The following is an 18,218-nucleotide window of genomic DNA, read 5'->3' on the forward strand; positions in this document are numbered from 1 at the left end:
TAAACTTGTTTGATCCACTAAACAACAACTTTATTTACATTAACTTTTTATAAAACACACCGAATACTTTAAAATAACATGTTTTTTCTCAGATTAAAGTAGAGAACTTTCATAAATCTATAGACTTGGATGAGATAAAATTTATTCAAATCCACCTCGTTTTTGTTATAATTAAATTATAAAAACAGCGAAATGTTGGCTGATACTTGTAAATAGACAGAAACACACTGGACTGACCACCTACTTTTGGATGTTTTTCTTTTAATATTTCCAGGAAAAAAAAACTTTGTAACATAAAATCAGTTTTATTTAATTTTGTCATAATATGGCCGAGGGCAGAATGCAAAATTCCATCCGTTTCACTTTTCGCCTGGTGTTCCATGAGAGAGTGCTTTTTAAGGTAATTTTTCCGCGCGCCACCACTTTGTAGAACCAGCCTTTTCTAAATTGGCTTTGATAAACCAAAGGATTAGGGGTTTAAGAAGACTACGAAAAGTATACAAAATTTGCTCTAAACTGTTTCCAACTAAAAATATGAGATAAGAAAGTTTAAGATGGAACCAGTTACGACACACAATAAATATTAATAAAACACTTTGGTCCGAGGGGACTTAGTTAGAATGAAGCACCTCGCTCTTATTTAACTTTGAGAAAGTAACTTGAAGAAACATTTTTCACCTAGTTTAAATTCATTTAACAAGGGATAAAAAATTTAATTGACTTATTGAATATTAACATCACTGAGGCGTAAATTTATCATTATCTTGGAATTGTCAAGGTTTTTGAGGCTTTAGCACTAACGATTCATAAAATTCATTTGGCATAGCAAAGCACGAAATTGCATCGTTCGAATTATTATTATTATTTATTTTCTCTTCTTTACCTTAAACATACATATAAAAACAGGTTACATAAGTTATTAGGCAATGGGAGGCCTTATCGCTAACAAACGATTTCTTCCAGGCAGCCCTAGTATGGAAAAAATTAAAAACACCACCAGCATAGGGCAAAGTACATCAATAATTAACAGAAAAACGTAAAATTACACTAGAAATAGACAAACTAAAACTAAACTAAAATCTAAAAATCGATAACAGTAAAGATGTATGTGCTCATTTTAGGATAAATAAGTCATAATTAATATAATATAATATAATATATATATATATATATATATATGTAATAAATAAAAATAAATCGTTTATTTGCAAAGAAACTGGTACATTTAGAACGATTATAAACTTCCGCACAATCAGCTATATAAAAGAATCATTCAAATGTCTTATTAATTTTCATACAGTCATATAATAAGAGCATTATCATAATTTCATTATAATAATTGCTATTAAACTTATGGTCTAAATACTCGCCCACGCTATGCCTTTAAATATTAAATCAGACGCTAATATAGTACGGCTATACTGAGAACTGAGACCTTATATGTATTATTGTATTGACTTAGCTTCGTAGCTCAACAACCTGAACATATTGTAAAGTTAGTAAGGCCGCGTTTTTTATTGTAGATTAACTACAAGCGTCGATTATATCCGCCGAACGTCGTTTACATAATTATTTAGTAAATTCTGACATATTTCTCCATATATAATATAGTACTTCTAAAGTTCATTTCTCCGGACATTTTATTTTTAACTACAGAAATGTCCATTATTTAAACTCAAAGTTAAAACTCGGATATAAAGCTGAAACGGTTTTATTTGTCAACTTTTTTCATCACGCTTTTGTATACAAAACTCACACAGTTAATACTATTTCAAAAAGCGGCTTCCGTTCTACGGCGATTAATTTGCATAGCAAATCCCAGGTAGCTCCAGGGATGCTGCCAAAACTACAGATGTTTCGAGGTAGGAGGAGTGCATCAAAAGATCTTACTGTCGCATCGAAAGTTACTGACCTCAATTAATAAATAGAAATAGTTTTAATTCAAACAGTAATAAACGTATACAAAATAACGTTTAATATGAAAATATTTTGTACTCTACCTTGGAGTTATGTATTCATTTAATGGATGATTGAGTCTATCTGTAGTCGTCTCAATCTAGATTCCATTTGCGTATGAAACGTGGCATTATCCATTCTGCAAATTTGCTTTAACATCCATCTGTAAGAGAAATGGACTGCATAATTATTTATGTACGGAATTATCTACCCACTGTGGAATAATGGAGTCAAGATTGGAAGTTAATCAACGTGAAACATGACGAAAATAGTCCTTATTAAATCAGCCTGATTGCACTTTAAGTAAAGTACTCTTTCATCTGTTTTCATCAAATAGTATTTACGCTGAGATGGAATAAGAAACAAAAGAGAACTGTAATTAAAACAAAGAATTTAATGTACGTGCTGGATTTATGGAGTGATTTAGTTTTTCTGTACAAGAGAGTCGGTCTTCGGCTCTTTGCTATATTTGTTTTAACACAAGTTTTACAGTATATTTAATAACCATGAAGAGTACGATTCTCAACCACAGTACAGTACGAAGCCGCAGCAAAAGGTTTATTTTTTATTAAACTACTAAGCTTGTCTGCTTTCGCGTCGACGTCATAGTAGTCTTGGTAAAGAAATATACATGATGAAATAGATGACGCAATGTGATATTAATAATGATTAAAGCGTTTTAGATTTTTTTATAAATACTTAATTATCAACGCGAGTGGCGAAGCACAACAGAAATGCGTTCAAAATAAATTACGTTTTGTGTTTGCCTTTTGTGTGGAGTAAGCCTCACTTCTTAAGCAAACTTTGAATAACTCGAATGATTTGTAATTTTTAAAATTACAAACTTACAACTAACTATAAAAGGAAGAGTGATGACGTAATTTAGTAATTGTTGCTCTTTACAAGACACCTCGAAGGTGCGATATAAGCTTTTAATAAGATACCTCTCGATACTCAATAGTTCATATCGCTTTAAAGGCGTGTCATAACTCGAGAAATGCAATAAACTTCGTCTACCTTTATATAAATGTTATTTACGATATTTACTGTGATATCACGACAAGGATACGTTTTATGACTTTTGAATATGTTATGTTTTCTTGTTCTTCACTGGATTTTCTATGAATAATGGTTTCTGACAATGTAGTTGACAGATCGAGATTAGACGTTTGGGTAATACTCTTGTTTATTTATTGAAACAGACAAAGGCAACCCTTTGTGCTGGATTAGCTTTGGATAAGTACATATATTGCTAACGATATAGTAAATAGATTTCTTGATTACTTTTATACATTTAACTAACCAAAACAAATAACATGTATTTGTGTTCGATATGTATTAAATCTTACTTATAACTTTGAAGAATTTTATATAGAAATGTAAATTTAAAAAATTGTGACTCAAAATAAGAGTGTAAGACCGGGCATTTTTTCTCAGGTTCTTACTTACCCCTAAACGTACGTACTATTGACTTCAAATGGTCATTAAATGAGTTCTACTTTCAAAAACAATAAATCATTAAACATTATCAATTTTTTACAACCTAGAAATGAACGTCCTATGAAATTAAATGTTACTTTTATGAAACTTTCTGCGTCTCAAATATAATACACGGAAGAAACTGTCACATAACATTTCTAACATATATCGTAGTTATTTAATACGACGCTGACAAGGGACACGCAGGGTTTGAAAAATATGCTAACAATCTTTTATTCATAATTTAATTTGTAAACAACAATTTTGCTTGAGACTACCACAAAATTTCGTATCTTATTCAAGTACTAATAATTTAGTACATCAGGCAGCTCAGAACATAATTATAATCATATCTCTACTTGTAGAGTAATGATGTTTGATGAAATATATTATTAACATCGTACAATATTTAATTGTATGGCGCGGCTTACATATGTTATATATATTGTAGTATCTGTAACAGACAGAGTGACTTAAATAACCAGTAACCTAAGATAAATGTAAAATGTTAACTAATTATCAATTTTATCACATGTACTTTCCGTATTTTGTGAGTTGTATTAATAAAATAGTAGTTTAAGGACACTGGTTTAGAGAAAATGGTTTGATCAAAGTACCACCTCATTGTTCAGTTTCGCGGCTTTCAAAATGAAAGTATGTATATCCATGATCATTGCCAATCTTCGAAAGGAGATTTGAAAAAGAACCTTCTTGTATCAGGAACCTATAGAGTTCCATCCCAGAATACTTCGACAGGCTTAATGTACTCCGTAATTGTTCAATAAATTGGAACGTTTAGAGACTAAACAATAATATGAGAGAGAATGCGTGTAGGGTGTGGGTGTAACTGAATCCTGTGAATTCAAACATGGGAAGATGATACCAATGAACAAATTACCAGCTATAGCTCTCAATTAATATTACTTATATTCTATACTTATAGGAGTACTGAAAGCGAATATGTACAATTTATATTCCTTTTATAAAAAGTCCCGAAAGACCTCAAACAAAAGAACATTTCAGCAAAAAGAAAAATATTCTATCGAAGCATTTTACAAGTATCAGGTACTTAAGATTCAAAGACGCCCTTAAAAAGGTTCTCATAATAGAGGATATTCAATATTTTGGGCAACATCGATTTTTTTATCGTTGCCACGTCGCTATCCTTGAGTGCAATGCTTAACAAAGAGAATAATAAGACAAGACATTTGAATTTTAACAAATAATCATATTATTATGACAGATTTTTCGTAACATATTAAAAAAAAATACATTGTATGAGTTGAAAACCGCTTAATAAAGGCCGTCTAGGCTTCATTGAAATTAATCGCCAAATACAAACTGTAGCGAGAATGTCGCACAAGCACTTAAAAAATTGTCCGAAAATAAAAATAAATGTATTCCTATTATAAAATGTAGATTAAAGTTAGAACGGTATTTGTTTATCATCCTTATTATATGTCAATAACATCACAGCCATGATAATAAAGGCGGTACTAACTTTAATTAGTAATATTATTAATCGTTAAGTTAGTAACAATATTGTTACGAAGACATGTTGAATAAAATGTTTCGCGTCTATGTTAGACGTTTTTAGTAAACTAAAATGTGATTTACGACCGTCCCATAGAGGCTCTATCACATACCAGAAAAAATTAATTTACATAAAGTTGTCCTCGTTTTCAAGAGGCTGAAATATTTTTAGGCTGTTTCAGAGCAAGTGTAGCAAAAACCGTTAACAGGCAACCCATTTGCAGGCGTTTCAGAACTGGTTATACCTGGTTATACTTGGATGAAGGAAGATTATAGAGAGAACTTTCTGGGTGTGAGATAAGGAATGATACGCGAAGGAGATGGATCGGAAATTTCTCGAAGCCAGCCTGATTATATCAACAATTGCATTCGATGTGCAATAGAAATAAAGAGTACGTTCGTTATATAATTGTTTTATTGTTTCGTTAAGGATAGAACACCAACTACAAAGTACCACTTCTGCCTAGAAAGTCCTTTACGATAATTCCCAGAAACCATAAACGGGCCAAAATGCGCCCAGTTTTAAGTGTGATTCCGAGAGTTAATCAGCAAGACAAGACATTATATATTTACTAGCGTATATCTCTGCGTAGTTTGTGTATTTTTTAGTACAATTAAATTCCTCGTTGATTAATTTTCAAATTAGTTTGATTTGAAAATTAAAGAGATTTACGTTTTCTATCTGATCCCCTAGCTCTTAAAAATATCTAAGAGTTCGCCCACGTAATATATATATTAAAATTATCGAAACCCTATATTATTTTTGCATGAATAATTTTGATAATGTGAAATTAAAACAGCTGTATAATTAATATACTACCGTTAAGTCTCGGCTTCGCACGACTTATTATTTATTTTCTCAAATATGTAATAGTTAAACAAATGCTATCAGAGACTTTTTTGTATATATTGATGTCATCTATAAACCTGTAGTACGTACATCACTATGCTCTATTGTCCACACTTGTTTCCGCAGCGTATACAAGAAATTGCGTAGCGAAATATAGTGTTTTTTTTAAACATTGAGTTATTTTATTGAAGTTTTCAGATCTGATACAGATCCCTAACTTTTATGAAAATATTCAATAGCCAAGGATCATAAGAGTCATATAGAATTATAATGGCGGTAGTATTTTTCAAATTGGTTCAGTAGTTTTGCCTATTTAATGCAAACAAATCAACAATCACATCTTTTCTCTTAATAATATTAGTGGAACAAAAATAATATTGTTACTTGTAAAACATACATAATTTAATTTACACACTTGCCGATATTGTTTGTTCTGATCAATGTCAGCTCAAAAAGGCTTTTTTTATAAAAATCCTGACCCAATTATATCATTTTGTTATAGCCTAACATTGTTGCCCATGTTTACCTTTAATGCTGGCAGCATTTGCGCAATGTATAGCCATACTTATTATAGCGCGAAAAGCAGCACTTTTTATTATATTATGCAACATAAATGTTTTATTTGGTTTAGATGGCTGTTTCTAATTTTAATAAATAAAATTAAAACTAATCTTTCTTAGCACACCAAATATTGTTCTTCTTCCATTACCGAAGGCTGGTCGCAATACACGTCCACTCCCTACTGTAGCGAAGCCATGATTTTTTTTTATCTACCAATACGCCATTTACCCTGGGTTTTACCCATTATAATTAATTGAAGTAGGTGGTAGCGGACATAGCGCTTGGTTTTTATGTTCATCGGAAAAAGAAAAGAAAATTTTGCGCCTCTTCAAATACAAAGGGCACAAGTCGAAATAAAACACATAATACCTGAATGTTATTTATTGTTTTGTCCTTTTATGTAGTTTCCATAGATGGGACATACATGGATTATCTTTTCCTTCGTCTACTTATATTATAAGTTTATAAGAAATCACAATGTTTAGCCGCGACCCGCTCCCCGCACACCTTGCAGCAGATCAGTCGAGTTATAATTTAAATACGCAATGCGATTTAGGAAATTAAACAATATGTAACAAAAAATATTTAATGGCAGTGATGTGTTGTTGCATGTTATAAATAACAAGAGTCAGTGAAATAATATGTGAGTAGGCACAGTTTACGACATCGCGTGTCGCGGGGACGGACGCACACACACACGCGCTCGCACGCACACTCGCACACCGACGGCCTCGGCCAACCTAACTACAACTGAAAAAATCTCTATCGTACTTATATCTAACCTGTATAATTACAAATGCACAGTATGTTTACATAATAACCATACACTTTTACAATATGTATATAATTTACTCGATATTCGTTAACCGTTATATACCACAATATACACTATATACGAGTGAGGCTCGCGCCGCGGCGTCTTTAATACAAAAAAATGCGCTATTTACAGGTAACGAGAAATGAAAAAGCTACGCGTTTACTAAGATAGAGCCGCGGCGCGAACGCAGCCGGCGACGGAGGCCGAGAGGAATCTGCCGACGACACACTACTCGGCCTACTATTATGGACGACAGTTGCGAATGTGCTCGGGATGGAAGACTTGTGTTTCCAACGGTTGCCGCTACCTAGAGCGAGACTACACGCCGACTGCGGCCGTATTACATACCAATATACAATTTATCAATATACAGCTTAGCGGTGAATACGTGAAACAAAAAATATAAAATCCTATCACAATGCTCATAAGCGCATTCGCGTTGCATTTTATCACTAAGCGCAGATTCCTCGTGATCGCTCGCTTTCGTTACTTATCATGTTCTAAAGTCTTAAGTAGGAAAACGGCCCAGAAGTGTCCCACTCGTCTCGCCCTATCCACACAAGCGCTACTCTACGGAACATTATATCACTTCACCTATAGTCTTATAGTAGAAATTCGTTGAGATACATAATCATTAACCGATTGCAATAGATTTCTTGCACGCTACGAGCGCAGAGCGGCCGTCGCCTGTCCTCGCCTCGTCAATAAATATCAAATGGGTCACAGACTACATATTTACAGTCAGGTCGATCCATACTTAACGTAATATAAAATAACAAAGAGCTTACAACGTAATTAAATTTACTAATTTACAAATTGTCTCTATCACGGTACGTCGGGGCCGCTCCCGTGCAAGAAACCTACCCGGGTGACCTCACTCGCTCGAGAACCGGATCACGCTCGAGCGAGCGACGCCCGTCTGTTTGACGTCCAAATCGCTGCTATCTCCTTTGCTCTCACGAGTCGCGAGGGCCGTCTCAATTCTTTTTGGGACACGTCGAACACGCTCCCCGAAACCGGAGCGCTTCCCGTAATCAGTAATGTAGCGGAGGGAGCTCCGCAGACGGCGCTAGGAGGCGGCGCGAGCGGCGGCAGCGGCGGCGGCGCGCGGCGGTCGTCAGTCCTCGTCGGAGAGGGGCTCGTACTGCGCCGACATTAGGGGCGCGGGCTCCGGAGGGGCGGGGCCCGCGGGAGGGGGCGCACTCGACACCACGCCTGGACCCCCGCTCGCTGCAGAGAAATTAGATACATTAGGGGCGGCCGAATGTAATTTATTCATAAAAACTAAATCTTAGCAAATTTATAAGTGAAAAACATTATTTAAAAAACAATATAACATTTGTGTACGGCAATAAAGGTTTACATATAGACTTACGGTCAGCGGGTGTGGCGACATTGAGCGCGGAGTAAGGGTAGGTGTAAGGCGTGTTGAAGGGTAACTTGGTTTCGGCTGTGAAGGGCAGCTTGGCCTCGGAGTCGTTTCTCATAACGTCCACGATACGCGCCGTCACATAGTCATACGCCGTTAAAACGCCGCAACGCACGCCGCTTACCCCGCTCACTCCACTCACGCCACTCACTCCGCTCACGCTGCTCGCGCCACTCGTGTAACGGTTATCACTGCGGCTGAACAAATATTCATATTAATAACTATTTTATATATATAGAAGTCATTACATTAAAATTAAAACAAATAACATAAACCATTAGGGATGCAAAGGGAAGCCTTCTCAAGCGATCTCTTTCAGACAACCCCAGTAAGGACGAAACAAAACTAGTTTCTTGCAAGAAGTGCCTAACCATCAACATAATAAAATTACCACTGAAAAATTATGTTATTACCAAACTCTATAATAAAATATAAATTTTAAAAATATATAAAATTAACTAAAATCTAAAAAAGACTTATGAAAAACAATACAATTCAAAAGAATAAGAAAATACATGAATTACATAAATCACAATAGAGCGGGATAGGATATGGTTATGTTTATGTAGAAGACTATTAAAAGAAGTTAGAGAGGACGCTAATCTTAAGGAGTCGGGAAGCGTATTCTACAACTAAATGGCGGAAATCGTAACGAATTGCTTAAAAAGGATGAGCTGTGAGATGGAATTTCCAAAAGTATTAGCTACACCATTTACGACGTGTATCGACGTATTCCGAAGTCTTACCTGGTGGGTTGATTATCAGTCGGTGAGACGGGTTCGAAGTAAGAATGACCGCTGGTGGCCGGACCTGCACCGCTCCCGCTTCCGCTGGAAACGCTCGCTCCACCGCTACCCTGATAGGGTTCCACGTTCGAAACTAACCTGTTGCTAAACAAATAAATATTTCTTTGTTTAAAAAAAACTGTAAATAAAACTAACAAACTACATATATCAATATGTATATACAGTGTAAACTCCATGTAACGTCCCTCGATATAACGACGAAATCGCTAAAGCGGCGAATTCAATTGGCTTTGGTTGGTTTGGCGGATCTTCCATGCAATGATATACTCTACATAGCATTACACCCACTCAATTATCGATAACGACAACAATTGAGTAATAAAGTACATTTTAACTTGCTAAAATTAACAACAATAAACTCGACTCATCATGCATACGAACTTCCTAAGAAATTCGTACTATTTACAAATTAGGATTGTTTGCACGTGTAGACTTTTGTTGACCGTGACTAATAAGTAGGAGTCATGGATTATCTATACGTTTTTCTTCTCTACATTTAATGACGACTTCTATAACGCCATAAAATCAACAGTCTTCAGTGTTGTTATATAGAGTTTACACTGTATTATGTAATCCATCTTTGGATGTACCTTTATATATAATTTAAGTTAGTATGAGAACGCAATAATTAAATAAACAAATTATTAATACATTACAACTATTAAAATTAAATCTGATCTGTTATTTGAAAACAATGACAGTGGTTTTTAACAAATTTTTCGTATCCAAAGAGATTCGGAGATTAGGTCGGTGTCAGGATGGGAGGGAAGACATATTGTGGTTTATTAAGCGCAAGCAATGACAGGCTGTAATTTGGTTCAGACCTTTATTATATAAATGTTAATCATTATTGTCATATTTAGATTGCTTGAAATATATACTGTAGATATAGCATTATATATGATGTGGTGAACTTTAATAAATAAATAAATATATTATAGTGCAAAGTACAAAGCAGTTGAATGACCAATATAACATTTAAATTTGTACTGTGGCCCTTCAGGCACCAAGGCACCCCTTTTTGGTGTTTTATATACTTTACCTTACATATGTAATTGGCGTTTTGTATGCGAGGCACAAAAAGTTGTTTTTTTTAATAGAATATATAAACTAAAGTATGAACCATTGCTATCTATGCACTTTTGCCATCTTATATGTAGTTCATTGATCCCTTTACTAAAATCTATCGGATGGGAATCAATAAAATCTTTGAAGGCGATTTCGACTAGCTAAATCGAATAGTTAAATTTGAGGTCAAAGTGGCCAGTACCACAAAACGCCAATTTCATATGTAAGGACCTAATATATAAATATATGAAGCATTGAAAAAAAAATTCAATGTATCCAATACATGGAAACTCACTTATGATGCATAAGGGTGGTGGGGTTTGGACTGCTGAAGTCACGGACGATAATATTAGAGGCCAGGTCTCCCAGTTTAATGCTCGTAGTATGCGCAGCGCTGACTGGTGGTTCATCGCGCCGTTCGGGGCCCCGCTCTTGACCCACTACAACCCGCTCCCCGGGGCCAGGGACACGTTCTCCCTGAGGTCCAGAATCGTTTTCACGAATCAAATTCTGAAACCAACGACAGTAAGGTATGAGACATTGTTAGACGTATTCAATAGGGTTTTTGTTTGCATAACTTGGATTTTCATATTAAATATTTAAAACACACACATTATCTGGTCACTCACCGGGAACCTCTGATCCGTAGTCTGGCTAATCTGATGGGTAATGATGGCGTTGATGAGAGAAGCTGCTGTCAGGGTGCCGTCCGTGCCTCGCGCCCTGTCCCCCGCGACCGGGGCCCCCGGGGCAGGGGCTGGTAGCGCCGGGGGCCCGCTCGAACTGCTCACCGTGGACGGGCAACTCACTGCAGGACCGCGGCTGGAACCACGAAACGAAACGTAACCTAACAATTCAGGTCGTATTTACTGCCTAATTGGTGAGGTCAGCATGTCTGCAGGTGACAAGGTCTCAAGTTCGATTCCTCGATGGTGCCGAATTTGTTTTGTTGATAAAAAACCCTAACCAACTCCACACTAGTCACTCAAAAGTAATCATGTATAAGACATTTTACATTTTTCAAAAAAAAATTCACAAAATTCGTTTAATAATAGTCCGGCCAGTTATTTTAATATCAAAAGATATTGCGGTCGTATCGGATATTTGTTACATTATAGTAAGAGAGTTCTGAAACTATAAGACTATAATATTCCCTACGTACATGACAAGTCACAGTATAAGCAACCGTTCAGGCCGGCGTTCAGAGAACATTATTGCTGAAGAAACCTTAGGAGAACTGGTCCTCTCACCCTAATCTAGGCTCGTACTATATATAAATATGACACTCACGCATCCTTCCTTTCGAGTCCGTGCGGTCGCGGTTTGCCAGCGATGCTGTAGGCTGCGTTGTTGCTGAATCGCTTGTCTTCTTGGCTCGATACAACCTGCTGATGTTGAGGGCGTCTTTAGGTGTGTTACATGGACGTAGACGTTTTTGGTCATTTGTAATAATAATATAAGAATTAGTGGCGCTTTCTGTTTCATGATCATTTGTCAATCTTATAAGTAAGTAGGTGACCGTTTTCCTCACGATGTTTTCCTTCACTGTACGAGCGTGTTAAATGCGGATATAGACAGAAAGTCCATTATTGCACAGCCGGAGATCGAAGCTACGACCTCAGAGAGTCGCACGCTGAAGCCACATTTATACAGTTTAACTTGTTTCGTTATCGGATATGAACTTTAAATACGAATGCAGAAACTGATCGGAACACTGATGCGATGTCACAACTACATTGTTTTTTAATATAATAATTGTAATAGGACTTTAAAAGGAGCGATTGCTAATATGATTATCTAGTAATATAAAAAAGTCACAGTTACCTGGTGATGATGCTCGTGTAGATGGCGATCGTCGACAACGTAGCGTCGCCCGCCCAATGACACCAGCCGTTCACGACTGAAATGGGAACATACATATATTTATAAGGCAATGGCATTAAATGCGTAAAATAAATTTACTTTATGAAAAAAGCATCCATTTTTTTAATTTAAAGCACCATAAAAAGAATAAAAACGTACCTATCTCTGGCAGGTGGCGCACGGTCATACGGCCTGCGCTCGTCGTATGCCGTCGCGGGGCCCCCAGGGGCACCACTTGTGTACTTTCCACTCAACGGGAACTCTCTACTGCTTCTGTAAAATTTGTTTCGAATTTTTGTTATTGTTATTTTTATTTAAGTTAAGAATATTGTAAATACTGTATATTTGTGTTGGAAAGTAAATCGATAATATTTACAAATATAACTTATTCCCTTCGAGTGGCTGATGAAGTAAGCTACCTGATATCATGATGTGAGTGCTGCTGATGTTGTTGATGCTGCTGGTGTTGGGGATGATGATGGTGGTGACTGTCGGGATCAGGCTCTCGTGTCCGGGGCACGGGCAGTGCCGCTGCTGCCGATGCAGCATTTACCAGCGAAGTGAATGCCTCATGCCCTAAATAAATTAAAGACATACGTTCACAAAATATGACCAAAAAACCGTAATACAACGGAGAACGTCTAAAAAAATTTTCACGGTAAATTAACAATAAAATAAATATCTATAAATATATACATAATATACTAGCGGACCCGACAGACATCGTCTTGCACTAGTCAATTTCATCAATATCAATTTCAAGCGATTAGATTTTTAAAGAAAGTATGACAGTACCGACTGCAGCGCCATCTGTCGGGCTGACTTGTGAATCTAAACCACCCAGAGCGCCACCCAAACGCATAAAAATTCCTTCAAATCGGTCCAGCTGTTTAATAGGAGTTCAGTGACATACACAGTAGAACTATATATAAAGATAAGATATTAAAAGTATGTACTACTAGTACGCTGAGTACACTGACCGGGTGGTGGTACGGGATGCGAATAGGTGTGCGAATGCCTCTGAATCACGGACACCGTGTCGCGATCCCGTCTGATCTGGTGTATCTGGTGCTGCTGCATCGGCTGGTGCTGGTGCTGTTGATGTTGCTGATGTTGCTGCTGCGCCGGCTGAGGCGGCTGGTGCTGCTGCTGCTGCTGGTCACGATCTCGTCTAGCCGCTGGGTGCATTTGCTGCGAGGTGATGAAGTCCGTCAGCATTATCTGCCGTCGTTCCAGCCCATACGGTCCCCGGGAGTTGGCTGCATTAGGTTGCTGTTGGGCAAGTCATTTGTATATTATGATTTAACTTTTTTTTATTTATTACGAATTGTTATGAAAATTTTTTTTCTTTTTGTGATACTTTTTTCAGTTTCTGCAATGTTCCCCTGTGTATGTAGTGCAAACAGAGGAACAAGTGTGTGTTTTCATGTATAGTAATTTCATGTCGTGTGTGTATGTGTATTGTTAGTGTTAAGAAATAAATATACCGTTGTAAAGGACTGCGGCGACTGCGGGCGGGCGTAGTAGCCTCCTCCCGGGCTGCGACGGCGGTCAAAGTAGCGCTTGTCGGGGAGATGGTGTAGAGGGGCGAGCGGCGTGCCGGCCGTGATGGAACCCGTCTTGGGGTCTGGTGGAGTACGTTGCGCCTCGAAGCGGCTCTCTACTGGCGTGCCTAACGTTATAGAGCCCTTGGGGTTAGGAAGTTTGAGGGCGGGCCGCGGGGACGCCGCCGGCTTGGGTTTGTTCACCGCGTACTGCGTCGGCGATTGTCGCTCCGCTGCCCGGTATCCCGCCGCATACTCAGCGGTTCGGTAAGGCTTAAAGAAATTATGCTCATTTAGAAACACGTAAGCAGTTATTTCTGTTGAATATGAAATTTAATCTTAGATCAACATTTCTCGCGTTCCGGAGTACACTCACCGAGGGCGGCGGATGTCGATCTAGACGCGGCCTTTTGACGGTGAGGTCTAGAAGAGAGTCGGGTTGGGAAGGAGCTGGCCTGTCGACCTGCAGCAGCACGAGGTCGGGCGCTCCTTCAGCGGGTAGAGGCGTGGCTCCGCGGGGGGACACCGCGCTAGAGTGCTGACCGCCGCTCACTACCGTCAGAGTCGCCAGCTCGTGGTTTTGTTGAGTCTGCTGCTGTTGCTGAAAAATAAAATTACTCTAAAGATATTGATCAGATTTCATTTGAAGATTGACCAACTGCTGACACGGCTCACGAGTGTTCCAAAATGTTAATATCTGAAGGTGCGCAATACACCAATAGTTCACTTAAATAATATTACGTATGTGTGAATAGGTGGAAGTAGTATTTAAGATATTTGAACAATAAATCAGATTTGAATATTGCTCTGTCGCTCTGACTACTTCTATCCCTTAATTATCGTGGTGAGCCTGCCCGATAGCTTTGAGATAATCCCACCACCTCGAACCTTTGATCCTACCCGTAGGGCTCCGTCTGTTACCTTTGGTCTCTTAGTGCAGACATCCCGTACTTATTTATATATTCACTATGTATATGTTATGGTACATCTGTAGGGCTTAGGGATCCGTAGGGTTAGTAAGTTCTTACATCTCACATCTTTAGCTATCTAGTGCAGTTTGCTCATACATACATTACATATACAATACAGATACTCCTGACATTCAATACATATTAAACACACATTTCACAGTCCACTAGCTAGCAAGCTGTACAGATATTTTCTTTACTATATAAGCAGGACTTTTTTAAAAATTGATTATTTTTAACTTGTAGTCTTAAACGTAAATGTAATATGGCATACCTTAGGAGGGAGGGGATGTGGCGGCGGCCTGCTGTTTTTCATGAGGCTGACCTCGATCATGTTGAGCACAACATCGCGTACAGTTAGTTGTGCACTCACACAAGGGCTGGAGGTAGCCACGCTGACGCCGCTCACTGCGTTCACCCCACTCACCGCGGTCGCGACGCTAACCACACTCGCTGTGCTCACCGCACTCACCCCGCTGGCAGCAGTCTGATTAAAAAACGCTAAATTAGTATCGAGTCTTTTTTTAAATATAGGTATGCATGATGAGGGGCGGACCTTAGCGCTGGGCGCGTCGTTCTCTTCGTCAGCCGTCTCGGTGGCGGAGGAGTCATACTCGTCTCGTTTGGGGCGTCGCGGTGCGGCGGCGTCGGTCCGCGGACCGGGTAAAGGCGGAGGCCGCGGTGACCCCGCACTGGCCGTGTCTGTGTCCCCCGAGCTGCCGCTATCGTCAGAGCCGCTGCGCGCTCGAGGTGAACCGGCGTCCAGACGTAGACGGCGGCGGTAGGTGAAGTAGAAAGCCTTGAGGCTAGCAGCGCTGCGACCGCTTGTGGCCGCCATCCGGTCCCAGGCCGTGCCGCAGTCGCGCAGCAAGGCCCGAAACCGAGACGCCTCCTCTTCGGACGGCTCACCAGAAGTAACTCCCGCGGCTTCTAACCGCCGCGTTATCCGCTTGAAGCACGTTAGGCAGCATTTGCTTAGTGTACTTGGAATTTCTGGAAACGATAAGTTCTGCCATTAGATTTATTTGTAACAACTAGTTACAGTTGATATACGCGCGGTTGATCTCCAAAAATCGATGGACTAAATAAAAGTATTATCATTATCTGTATGGGAGAAATTCTCTATTCTGTATGTTTATAATTCCGAAATAAATGGTCTACTTACTGAACTCATCCATAATAGGTTTCTTGTCGTTCAGCGACATATCGTGCCACGCGGGCGGTAGATGTCGTAAGCGCTGGGCGCGTGGTCCAGCGCAGGAACGCACCGGACAGCGAGAGCGACTCGCTCGCAAAACACGACAATGGCAAGCCTCGCAAACCCGATGGCCCGCTGTACCCGCCTCGAGCCCATATTGTGCAGCATTGCTTGCCGGTACAGATCGCGTACCATTACCCGTCGAACACACGGCGCACGGCCCTGCATTTCCCGCCGTCGCAACAGGACTACTGGTCCGTTCTGTTACTGCTGTAACAATAATCATTATTTGATTTAATTTTTGCAGGATTTGTAGAAATTATGTTATAATAATACCTGAACCTGTCTATTATTATAAAAGGATGTTATAGATGCTATCAAAACGCTCACAATCCGAGTACATTTTCAGTAATAGCGCAACGGAGCGCATCAGACAGACAGGCGTGTATTATTAACGTCCCCGGCCGGCCAGCTGTTTCACTTAGTTAAGCCGACTGAGCTACTGTTCATTATTTTATCATATTAATTCGCTTGAAACTACGATTTCCTTGTTTCACTTGGACTTTTGTGGTCCATGGGAATAATACAGAATTGATTTCGAATTGAGACTTCAAATAGCAAATCAAAGCAATAGCAAGTACTTATGTCCACATGAGTTCTACGTACTTTCAACGCTTTTTTGGAGGTTAATAAATAGATTTTGGAGACTTTTTTACATTTTATTATACATTTAGCTTGTATTGCAAGTATATAGCGAAATCTTTATCAGAATATCTACCTTTTACCTTTAGTTAAATGATGAATAGTGCAACCGTTTCGAGCCAATTAACTGCAACTCAGAACAGCGGATGTAGCAGTTCGAATAGTTAAACTGTTCTGTTGGTTTTACCGCTGTATTTTCTTTATACAGTATCAAATACATTTGAGTTTTGTAATGTACAATACAGTATAAATATAACAATTATATACTTGTTAAAAATATGTTTTTTCTTTGAACATAGTAAATTAAATGTACATTTTATTAACACAACCGGGTGACACTCACAGATGGTACAAATGGTACTCACGAAACATTTAGCCAGGATAATTTCGAATTTTTTAATATTTAATTAATTCATACAACTCAATTATGACTTTATTGTCTGTTCAGATTTCATTTCATTTCAGAATTTTGGTCAACTGCTGACACGGCTTTCGGCGGTTATCCCAATTTTGTGGTGCTCGGTACACTGACAGCTTACGAATAATCTTATGTTTATTTTGATTGAATTTAATTAAATATGTAATAAACGTATGGTTTACGTTGATATTGATGTTTTCTATAAAACTGTACTTTGTTCTATTGTCAATTTTCAATCATTGTTTCCGTAGCGTTGCGTAGCGTAGCGTTGGTATGTTTTCACAGTGTTGGTCACATTTTCAAAGTTTTTATACTCTTATCGTGAATTATTCAAATTAAACCAGCAAACAAATCATCAAATCTGTCTGTTATAAAGAATAACAAGTGTAGATAAATTAGATAATAATACTGCTCTGTCTTATTCATTTCTCGCTTCTTCTCAAAGTGGCGAATTCTGCTTCATGCCTTTAATTATCGTGAACCTCTGATTCTACTCGTAGTGATCCGTATGTTATCTTTGATCTTTTGGTGCAGACATCCCGTATTTATTTTTAAATTTATAAATTCACTACTTATGTGTTACGGTACAACTATACACAACTGTAGGAGTTGCGTATAGTTATTGTAGAGTTAGGCAGTCGTAGGGTTGCTAGGTTTTAAGTTCTCACCATCTCATATATTAAGTTACCTGTGCAGCTTGCTAATACCACATATACTATTCTCCTGATACATATTATTACTTATTTAAAATACACATTCTATAGTCCACTGGCTGGCAATCTGTACATAATCTGTATTTCATTAACAGTATCTTTAGTTCATAAAAGATTAAACATATTTTTCTTAAGAATACTTTTATATATAATATGCTTAGTGTGGATTTATTTTAAACGGGGTTTATTCAGCGAGGAGCGATTCGCAAGTCGATCTAGTACTATCTCAGTGTGTTTAGTTAATTAGCTGTGGAAAACGCTCCGCAAACACGTTCCGTTTATCTTGAACAGTTCCCCCTCTTCTACATTTAGC

At 38.2% G+C, this 18,218-nt stretch overlaps 1 protein-coding gene across 4 annotated transcripts in view; it reads right to left on the minus strand.

Moving 5' to 3' along the window:
- Nucleotides 1-6,745: 6,745 nt before the first annotated feature.
- The window catches only part of LOC123713695, a 66,217-nt gene continuing 54,744 nt past the window's right edge, over nucleotides 6,746-18,218 (minus strand). For 2 of the 4 annotated variants that reach the window (XM_045667510.1, XM_045667507.1), the window contains 15 exons: nucleotides 16,040-16,342; nucleotides 15,431-15,867; nucleotides 15,149-15,361; nucleotides 14,283-14,507; nucleotides 13,850-14,179; nucleotides 13,343-13,634; nucleotides 12,782-12,938; nucleotides 12,522-12,635; nucleotides 12,324-12,399; nucleotides 11,790-11,887; nucleotides 11,129-11,321; nucleotides 10,795-11,009; nucleotides 9,372-9,515; nucleotides 8,572-8,822; nucleotides 6,746-8,426 (listed from right to left, as the gene is read on the minus strand). In XM_045667510.1, the coding sequence (XP_045523466.1) occupies nucleotides 8,314-8,426; nucleotides 8,572-8,822; nucleotides 9,372-9,515; nucleotides 10,795-11,009; nucleotides 11,129-11,321; nucleotides 11,790-11,887; nucleotides 12,324-12,399; nucleotides 12,522-12,635; nucleotides 12,782-12,938; nucleotides 13,343-13,634; nucleotides 13,850-14,179; nucleotides 14,283-14,507; nucleotides 15,149-15,361; nucleotides 15,431-15,867; nucleotides 16,040-16,342 (3,161 nt within the window). In that variant the 3' untranslated portion in view covers nucleotides 6,746-8,313. The remainder of the gene's footprint in view (nucleotides 8,427-8,571; nucleotides 8,823-9,371; nucleotides 9,516-10,794; nucleotides 11,010-11,128; nucleotides 11,322-11,789; nucleotides 11,888-12,323; nucleotides 12,400-12,521; nucleotides 12,636-12,781; nucleotides 12,939-13,342; nucleotides 13,635-13,849; nucleotides 14,180-14,282; nucleotides 14,508-15,148; nucleotides 15,362-15,430; nucleotides 15,868-16,039; nucleotides 16,343-18,218) is intronic. The other 2 variants (XM_045667509.1, XM_045667508.1) reach the window with 2 other exon arrangements.

This window comes from Pieris brassicae, chromosome 8 (genome assembly GCF_905147105.1).
Source record: "Pieris brassicae chromosome 8, ilPieBrab1.1, whole genome shotgun sequence".
Classification (NCBI taxonomy): Eukaryota; Metazoa; Arthropoda; class Insecta; order Lepidoptera; family Pieridae; genus Pieris; species Pieris brassicae.